This window comes from Semicossyphus pulcher, unplaced genomic scaffold (genome assembly GCF_022749685.1).
Source record: "Semicossyphus pulcher isolate SPU_LCO1_2020_fin unplaced genomic scaffold, fSemPul1.0.p SCAF_6, whole genome shotgun sequence".
NCBI lineage: Eukaryota > Metazoa > Chordata > Actinopteri > Labriformes > Labridae > Semicossyphus > Semicossyphus pulcher.
Window position 1 is genome coordinate 8,905,523 of NW_027211737.1, and position 10,380 is coordinate 8,915,902.

The 10,380-nt window shown below is 39.8% G+C and overlaps 1 protein-coding gene across 2 annotated transcripts; it reads right to left on the reverse strand.

The window, feature by feature from the left end:
* Nucleotides 1–500: 500 nt before the first annotated feature.
* ubac1 (UBA domain containing 1) lies at nucleotides 501–9,101 on the reverse strand. 2 transcript variants are annotated; one of them, XM_069683055.1, is made up of 10 exons: nucleotides 8,697–9,101; nucleotides 7,577–7,697; nucleotides 7,411–7,484; nucleotides 7,201–7,305; nucleotides 6,945–7,047; nucleotides 6,529–6,637; nucleotides 5,992–6,316; nucleotides 4,720–4,806; nucleotides 4,144–4,282; nucleotides 501–2,921 (listed from the first exon to the last, which is right to left on the reverse strand). In XM_069683055.1, the coding sequence occupies exons 1-10, from the start codon at nucleotides 8,832–8,834 to the stop codon at nucleotides 2,806–2,808; spliced, it is 1,317 nt and encodes a 438-aa protein (XP_069539156.1). In that variant the 5' UTR covers nucleotides 8,835–9,101; the 3' UTR covers nucleotides 501–2,805. The 2 variants fall into 2 exon arrangements, with proteins under 2 accessions (XP_069539156.1, XP_069539155.1); XM_069683054.1 differs by having other exon boundaries at nucleotides 7,201–7,308.
* Between the last annotated feature and the right edge of the window lie 1,279 nt (nucleotides 9,102–10,380).

The window sequence follows — 10,380 nt, forward strand, 5'->3', positions numbered from 1 at the left end:
GTGGCCCCAGAGGGAGGGGCATGCACTGGTTCCTTATGAAACAGATTGATCGGTTTCCTATAACTCTCTCTCCTCCAACAAATTCAGTGAAATTCAGATGGAGAGGAGATCTTTATAGATGCAGCGTGTGGTAAGACATTTGAGAAAGAATTCCCCATCATCTCTTCTCTTGTCTGCGTCCAACTTAAATGAGGAAAGGAACAAACCAGTCCATCCCTGTGAACTAGAAAGGAGGCTTTAATAGGGAAATGATCAGATAAAGGTAAGTCAGCCATTTGAGGCAGTAGTGGTAGTGGTTTCCATGTCTTGAATGAATGTTGAAGTTTCCTTACTGCTTGTCTTCTACACAACATCCAATAGCTCATCAATGGGCAGGGGAAAACTGTCAGGACCAGGGTGGTGTGAATTTATAATCCTATAAGTTTTATGGATCCAAGACTACAAGGTGGATATTGTCAAAGAAAGAAAGAAAGATACGCACACAGAATCCAAATACAGCCACAAAAAATAACTTTAATGCAATAGTGATTTAGATGCCAGTAGCCATGAGGCTGTTTGGATGAACAGACTGTGAAAGTATATTGCATAGGTTGTAAATCTGGGACAGTCCTGCATGAAAGCTGAGTGAAAACATTAACCTGTGACTCCAACAGTTCTTCAGCGTCCTTAAGCAAAAAAGTTAGTTTTGTTCTTTTCTGTTCCTGTTGACTGTTTTGAAAGATGCCTGCATTTTCTGTGGACTCATTTTTTTCTCCTTTAAGTGTTCCATCTCCCAATGTTTGCTTCAAGATATGATGGGACAGTTTTTACTTTTTTACGCATGCCAATGCAAAGCGTGGAGGTGGTGCGGCAGCTGGTCACTGTGGATATGATGAAGGTCCACTGCAGTGCAAAAAGAGTGCAGAGAGGCTCCCAGAGACGTGTAGAAGCCCTCCTCCATACTTTAACTCACATGGCGACCTACCAGTCCATTAGCACATTTTTAATAATGGTTTGTAAAAACAACATTTGAATCATTTAATATTTTCACATTTGTAGATTAGATTTGAGGTTTGCTAAAAATGTTATAAATAAGAACAAGTTACTCGTTTGGCTTTGATATAAATAATGTAATAATACATTGTTCAAACAGACACTTCTCTCTAAAAACATTTAAATATTTTCAAATATTGCATTTACGAAACCATGTCTTGTGGTGCTCTTATTCATAAGCAAAGTTTTACATAGATTGGTTAAAGCCATTTTCCAAATGCCAAACTAGACTGGGGTGAGCAGAGGTTTGCCATAACGACAGGTTTAGAAAAACAATCTCAGCCTCCCTGAGCAGAAAGTCACATCAATACCACATTTTAAATATTGAATAAAAACACTCAAAAGCTTGGCAAAACACACCACCCTCCATATTGTTTCTAACTCTCAGTGCAACCAGGAGAGGCACAGCTCACCTGCTTGTAGCTGGAGATCTTAAGTACTCAATGCAAAGGCTAATATTGTGTAACACACTACCCCATTGCAAATCACACATCTCTTAACACTCAAATCAAATATATTTCTTTACAGGTTAACTGAAGTCCTTGCTATTGCACAGAAATAGAGGGTATTTTCAATGGGTACATCTAATGACAAGGCAGGTTATATAGTGACATTTTGATTTGGTTTGACAGCATAAATGTTCATTGCTCTCAAAAGAAAAAAAGTAAACCAAAAGACCAACACAGGTTGGGTCTTCAATTCTATTATTTCTTTGTGTCTATGAAGATGCTCCAAGCTCCGCAGCATGAAGCGAGCATGCATCCTCATCATTCAAATTAAAGGTTATAAAGGCAAACCCCTTTTTGATTAGGCTCAGCTTTGTTTAGATCCCACTACAGCCTTTTGAGACAAACCCTTCTTTTAACTTCCTCAGTGCTGCAGTGAGTGATATTCATAGAGGTGAACAAGTGCTAATTGAGAGCAACATGAATATATGACATTCAAGAGCACATCGACAATAAACACACAGGCCTAATATATAATTTCCTTGTAAAAACATGACTAAGACACAAACAGTTTAGTGTACAGCTTTCGTCTAAAAAGGCAAGAAAGTCAAATAAATATTCTTAAAGAAGCTTAAGGACAATTGTTCTCTGTAAACTGAGAGGCGGCTGTCTTACAGTGACCTCGCAGGCATGAATGGAGACAGAGGTAAATGTGTCTGAAAGCCTATTTTCAATCAGCTTAACAAACACTCAACCGCGACCGCCAGCCTCTCAATTACAAGCCAAAACACGACAAAGGGGGAAGAAAACCAAACATGAAAGACAGGAGACATTCACACATTAACCACTGATGAAATGTAACAATTTAAAGAGACAGACACAAAACTGTAATTGATATTTAAATATTGCAAAACATACAAAAACAGTTTCCTTTGAAGTGTAAACATTAAATTGATGTCCGATGTCATTTTTGCACATGGAGAAATTATATAAAATAAATCATGTCTGTCATAACTATAAATTGTTCTCATTAAAATGTAAAAACAACATACTAAATCTTGTTTTTTATTACTGTAATAATAATAATGCTTATGTTAACATTTGTCTGTATAAGTGTTTTTACTGTACTGTTATAAATAGTTATATGTAGAACATCTTAATTCATACTTTGACCCCTCCGGCTTTGTCTTTACAAGGCAAAAACAATACTTGTGTCTCTGCCGCACCCAGTTACACACACGCATCCGTACACACATTCATACTTCCCAATATTGTCAATCACACACACAAGCTGCCACAGTCACACAAGGGAGGTCACCAGGAGGCTCTATGTGCGATTGAGGGTCTGGAAGATTCTGGATATTTGGAGCATGACGGGGCCGGTCTCCGGGTCGTTCATCCACTGGGTGCTGTTCAGAGGATTCTCCAGCATGTCTTCAAACGCTGCGTACAGACACACGGCACAGGGGGAAGAAACGTATTTCAGAATAAGAGCTTAGACATTCCTAGTGCAAACAAACTCTGGTGATTTTGTCTTTCTGGTCTGGTTGTTTCGGCACGGTGAAAGCTGTCAATTCTGGTGTTGACCCACAACTGGACTGAGATGTGAAAACGGAGGGTCTCATGTTTTGTCTTATTATATGAAAACCAACCAACCACAAGATTTGTTCTAAGCTACTATTAAATCCATCTGCAGATTACAAAGTCTAATTAAAGCAGATTTGTGATCTCTATATCATATATATTTTGTTATATGATTTTTGATATTTGTTTGTGTCCTTCTTTGTATATTTTAGAAATTCCCCATTAAAAAGGGAGTAAAACACAGTGACAACACAAAAACAATCCTTCAGTAATATTTACAGATTCATAACTTCCTGTCACCAACAGTAAGTCTGGAGATCTAGTTAGGCCCCGTGTGCACATAGCGCCTTTTTCTGGCAGAAAAACGCTGGTACGGCACTGGGGAGCGATGGGATGAAGTGCTTGTGCAGTTAGAGAAAAAACACTGCACATGGTGAGGGAAAAAACGCTGCACTCTGTCATTTTGTTTCTATGACAACAGTAAGTTTAACTTACTACACAGCTAACAACAAGCTTACAACGCGTAGGGCGATAAAAAATGCAACACTCTGTCTCAATTGTGACACTGTTTGTTTGTCATTTATACACCTCCGGTAAGATAGAAACGGCCAAAACAAGTTGCTCCTTCATGCTCGAAGAGGCCGCACAAAAAAGGCGGAGCGCTCTGAAAAAAGACACTTTAGTGCAGCTTTTTTTCTCAAGGCGGCCGCGGACACTCTGTCTTCATTGGTAACAATTGAAAAAAAGATGCTAGCACTCAGAAAAAGGCGCTAGGGCACGGGGCCTTGAAGTCTTACTAATTATGGTAATGATCAGCTACTTCTTGGGGCTCACTTCTATATGTTTGTTCATACAGTAGCAGTGTGCATGCAGAGCAAAAGGGCAACAACGTATGCATGGTTTTTTTTTTCAAACGAAAAGCACTACAGGATTGAAATTACTCAATATATACAATATATTTAGTCTGTAAAGTTCTTTGCACTAACTAAATTAGTTTTATCTTTGTTTCGGTGGACTTTCAGATTTTCATTTAAAGTTCAATTTTTTACTTGATTTTCTACTATATTTGTCGAGACTGTACCGAGCAGAGTCTTGGGATTGGTTAGACCCAACTGGACCACTGGATTCTCCAGAATGGCTTGGAACAGCGGGCTGTTGGTGTCGATGCCTTTGTCCATATCTTCAGGAGAGGGTTTCCTGTCTCCCAGCAGCCACTCGCACTGAAGGACAGAAACGCACAGTGTAAATCCCAAATGACCTGAAAATACATTTTCTATGTATTTTATGTTTCTTCTTGATGGAGGTCAGACTGCAGGATCATCTACAGTGCAGTGTCTAAATTTCCTTTAATATATTGGCCCTCTTAAATTAATAAAAATATTCATTAAATTCTGAGCATTGTTGAGCTAAGAATTGTTTCAGCATCGGTGGGCCGGACATGGGTTATGTAAGTGGCTGCAAACAGTATCACTTACTATCAAAACAAAGAAAGTGACATCATTTCGTTACACAAGTCCCGTCAGTCTGATTCATACAGGCCAGAATCACAAATTACCCTCATAGGGCCTTATCATTTTACCATTTATATTTTTAACATCTATCTTTCTCAAATCATCTACTGTTTGCAAACACTACGACTGTGGATGTATGCACCTACCGCAGCATCCTGTTGGTTGTTATTCACCCTCAGAGCATCGATCACCTCCTTTTCATCAAACCCCATCTCCATCAATGCAATGACAGCCTGCAGAAACATAGAAAGAGCCTGTGTTTATTTTGAAGAGCTTCTTATTTCAATCACAACATACACCGTCACACTTCTGTGGAGCCTGGCGGGTGTCTTACAAGAAACAAAGTAATTTGTGCACAGCAGAAGAAGCAGCGGGAAACGTGTTGCAACAATTATAAGGCAGTGTGTTAGAAAAGTGAACCACAGTGGAGGTGTTTTTGCTGGAAGATGGCTTTTAATCAGTTTTCTATTTTTGGAAATACAGGGGAGCCCTCTTCTGCGGGAAACTGAGGTAGATTTAGAGAGGGAAGAAAATTCTGTGACTAAAGCAACAAACACTTTTTATCCATGAGTGCATGTTTCTATAATATCTGTGTTTAACAGGCCGTCTCGAGCCAGTGATTCCGATCAGGTATATTCTATATCTGACTGATCAGATGAAAAAGTGACTTCACAGTTACCACATTTGGTCCTGTCTCAAGTCTGCCCTGCCCTGCTGTATTAGCAGTGATAAACAGCAACTTTCAACACAAAAGATTAACAGTCTAAACTGTATTTAAGCTCCAACATTAAGTCATTTTATCGAGTAGTAAATTTAAGGAAAGTAATTGCTAAAATGTCATTTTGCATTTGTAGTATGACAGACTGGCTGTCTGTGGCTACTTGCATGGAAAAAAATCACAAGCGGCGCCCAGTTGGTGTCGCAGTTTCCATCACCCAGCAGTGGTTGGTCTGCCAGAGAGGGTAGGTGGAGCTAAGCGACTGCTTTTCCACTCTCTGCAAGTGTTGCGAGTAAACAGTAATCTACTATGGCTGAACAAACAAAGAAAAGATCGATGACTACAGATACAACTTCAAACATAAGTCCAAAGAAAAAGAAACTAATTCGACGCTTGGATGAAAGCAAAGAGTCTAATAAGGAAAGCGACAGTCTGCGAGGAAAATCAAGAGTTACAACCGGAGCCAACCGTGGACGTCACACATGCAGCACTGTCTGGATATCTGGGAAGTGTGCTCCCACAATTACCGTTTATCGCTATAGGTGCCGCCAAAGAGAACGAAACTGAAATGTTTGAGATTACAACTTTAAACTGGCAACCTGCCCTCAACCAAGCTGTGTGTAAGCCAGAGGCAAGTTTTATAAGAGTAAGTAATAACCAAAGTACTGTATGAAAGCTCTGACTGGTTAAAGTCACCCACTCTTGAGTCCGGTCTGAACTCCCGTTTCCTGCGGATCCTCTTGAAGATCTCTGTGAGCTCGTCCTGTCGGCTGCTCTCTTCTGTGCTCGACTGGCTGGAGAGGCTGCGTAGGAGGTTAGGAGCGGAGGCTGTGCCTGAGGCTGAGGCTGAAGCTGAGGCTGAGGCTGAGGCTGAGGCTGAGGCTGAGGCTGAGGCGGAGGGGCCCGGTGTGGCGGCGGCCGTGGCTCCTGCTGCCCCAGAGGAGTCCGAGCCTGGTATCGGTGCGTCTACAGAGGGGTCATCTACATGCTCGATAAGCCACTCCATTGCCTGGGTCACTGACATGCTGCAGAAAGAAAATGATAAGATGAGAAAAAGGTTTCTGAAAGTGACCGGGAAAAAAGTCTTGCAGAAAATGTATCATGAAGTTGATAAATCTGAAGAAATTCTCAACTACAAGAGCAGATTTTGGAATGGCTCAATGGTGAAGACATATTTCAAGTAGTTTGAGTCATTATCAGTTGTAAGTGAGCTTTTATCAAACGAACACAGACTCACTGGTTCAATCTAAGAGCTTTGATGGCTCTGCTCTCAGGGAAACCCATCTCAGTGAGCTGCTGAAGGGCTGTTTCATCTACCCGATCCTCTTCATCTTCATCCAACATCGCTACAAGTTGCACAGACACAAAGAGATCAGAGAACTGAAAGTAAGGCTTTGGCAACATGTGTGAAGTGTCAACAACAATATGCATCAAGATCTTTTTTCCCAGAAACGATATTCATCATAATATTGCTGTGGAAAACAAATTGCATGGAGCTTGATGGCAAAAACTAATACAGTACTTAAAGACAACAACAGCCTGAAACATGTCAAAACTTATTCTGTCAAGAGTTTTACAGAAATATTCTTTCTTTCCAAGAAAAACGTCTTCTCCTGCTTCTTCTGACTCTAGGAGAATTAATTTAAACTTTACCATTAGCCTTTTTAAAGAGCTCAACAGCATCAGGGTTCAAGGCAAGAAGCTTCTGGGCGACTTCAATGAGAGATACCAGGATTTTCCTTAGCTCCGTCTGAAACTGGTACAACAAAAACACAACAAATACAACAAGAGTCATTTAAATCCTTAATACACAATCACATTTTAGCTCTAAAGTGGTAAAACAATTGTTGTAAAGTTGAATTTTTGCTGTGTGTTCTGTGAGCTATACCCATCCCACACAGAGCCTTACGTCTCTAATATTATGCTGAGTAACAGTGCGGTCAGTGTGGCGTGTGGACAGGCTGGCGGTGGCTTTTAAAATTGCATCTTTGTCAGGAGCCTTGTTATCTTGTTTCTTCTGACGACCAGGAAAAACAACAGAGAGAGATAATTAAAAGCAGGCTGGTGCAGAGTTTTTAAACAATGATGAGGAAATGCTTTCAAAAACGATTTATCTTACCTTTTCGTCTGTACTAACTTCTGCCATCTTTGGAGGGGTTGGTGGTGGTCTTTTCTTTATGAGCAGCAAAACTTCTACAATATACAGATAACATGGTCAGTACAAGGAGTGACAACAGTGATAGATCATAATTTTATTAATTGCCATTAAATAGGGTGTTACATACCTTTATCTTTGAGGTTTTCTTCAGCGACAGTTTTGGTGTCGGTGAGGACTCTCTCTGTAGCAGCATGTATGAGTTTATGGTGGGTAAGTGTTTTGGGGTCTTCTAGACTTCCATGCACATACTATAAACCAAGCACAATACAAACAACCTCAGAAACAAACATTGAACAGTAGGGATGCAACTTTGAATTGTTATTATTATCATATCAGTATTTCCAGTACCATCAAGTTAAAAATTGTTAAGACAGAAGACAAAACTTGTAAGTATTCAATTCAAAATGTCGCAACTAAAGCATGCCAAGATCATTTACATATCATAACATCATATCATATCATATCATACGTAAATCATTAATTAAAGATTGTGCTGTTTGACTTAATTTCAATCAGTCAGAAAGTCAAATATAAAGCTAAAATGTATTTTCTGCTGTGAAATGTACTGCTCTTTTCTTTGCCTTTTAATTTATAAGTATCTTTAAGTTCAACTAAAAAAAAAAAATACATGGGTAAACTTTACCTGGGATTAATATTGTGCCAAATTGCTTTTTTTTTATCTCTGTTTTTTAATAACTGAACTATCAATATAAAATGGCAAATAATTTAGTAGTTGTTAGTAAGGTTGTAGCAAGAAACCTAAATATTACACCCAACAAAACGTTTAATAAAAGCCTTGAATCTGATGTTACATTTAACTATATAATCATGATGACTGTGCCCCTATGTTACTGGTACACAAATTATAGCAATTCATGTGTACATATATCATGTTGTCATGAAAAACAAACTTAGAACTTGAACTTGACTTAATGCTACAGAGGCCATACAAGGAAGTGAGATGAGCTGTGTAATTATAGACTGTCAGTAACTTAAAGCAGCATGCCTATATGGCTAGCCACTGCTTACAGGGAAGGGGCAGAGTCGGGCTGCTAGCTAGCCTGAGAGGGGCAGCCAACCTGCTAAATTATAAATAGCAGAGTCTACCCAGTTACTATAAATACAAAGCCAGTGACACTGACACTGACAGTTTACACAGAGGGCACGATAGACTGCAAACACCCCGGGCACAGGAGTGACAGGACAAAAAAAGCAACAAGGGAGACACAAACAACCCAAACACCTACATGTTTCAAGCACTTCTCCTTCAGTTTATCAACAGTGGTGTCTTCCGTAACCTCCTCCAACCACTCCGTGCCGTCCATAGTGCAGATGTGTATTTTCAACACTTTCCCGGCGAAAATCTTCTCCTCCTGGACGAACATAGCTGCAGTCTTGAGAGTAAAGAGTACCAGTCCAGTGACGTTAGCTAGCAGCAGTTGCTATGTGCTCCTGGCAAGCTAGCGTGCTAACGTTAGCACCCAGCTAGCCGTGGTTCTGTAAATCCGCCGACAAGAGGGCAATAGCAGGCGCCGATTAGCTGAGGGCCATCTTCGGTTTCCTCTGCCGGTTGTCGGTTCGGTGGCAACCGTTAAGTTCTGTGACCACCAAGCTGTTTATTATTCCCAGCGAACACACACACAGACAGCCAGCAAGCGACTACCCTATTTTTACTGTAATGTATGAACTTTGAACTTCAGCGATGCTACCACCGGTGCATCATGGGAGACATAGTTCTATTGAGTCACAGGCATTCTTTTTGTTTTTAAAAGACGTTCCCGCTTTAATTGGCATTTAATACCATTCAGGAGTAAGACAACCCTTTCTTTCCTTTTTAAAAATGTGTTGCATTTCCTTTTTGTTGAGGGGTCTCTGTGATCCAGGGAGTGTCAACTGGATTTTGCTCATTTAATTGACAATTCAGAGGGATGCATGCAGAACTGATGCACTACAAAAAAATGATCAATCTGAAAGTTAATTTCTCAATTCAGTTTTTAAATTAAATTCCCTGTGGGAAGTTTTTTTTGATGGTTATGAAACAGACTGAAATGAATTCGAATTACTCTATATGACCTACAAAAGCAAACCAGACCATCCGCTACGACATTGATTATTTCTATATAGTTATTTTTAATGCGTGTAACTGCTGGCGGGGGGTAGGTGTCAGACGAAGCGATTAACTTCACGCTGCCTTTGTTTACATTTTCCAGGGCATTTAAAGCGAGTGATACATATGACTGTTAAAGAAAGCAGGATGAGATTTTTTGTAATAAAACACCACTTACGCATGTACAGAACAAAATCATTAAAAAGATAAGAGGTATGGCTTTGTATACACAAAGGACGCCAAAATCAACATAAACGTGTTCCTCATTTGTCATTTAATTGACAATTCATGGGGTGCGTGCAGAACTAATGCACTACAAAGAATGTAATAATAATCTGATGGCTATGGGGACCAACTTTGAAGAGGGCCACTGTGTCAAAATATTATTAACACACCTTGATTATTTCACTATTGTTCATTATAGTTTAGGCCAAAGTGGTAAATGAAATTGCCGCACAACAAATTTGAGGACAAGTAGCATTCTAGTTTACGAAGCACATTGTACCAAACTTGGCATTACTTGAGACCAAGTGCATTTTGTTGCCCTGGTACTCCTGGCAGGTTAATCCAACTGTGTCAATAGATCATGCAGACTGCTTTGTTCAGTCTTTGCTTTACCTGGTTGTATAGTATACACGAGTTTCAGAAAAAGAGCAGTTGAACCTCTCATTTAGGTAGGTGAATTGTGATTTAAAGTTTATAATTGCCACCACTGGAGGGAGACATACTCTGACATACTCAGTAAAATATCTGTATTTGGCCAATCCAGCAAATGAAAAACATCACTACAGCGTATTAAGAGAAAGAAAGACAGTTCTCATACA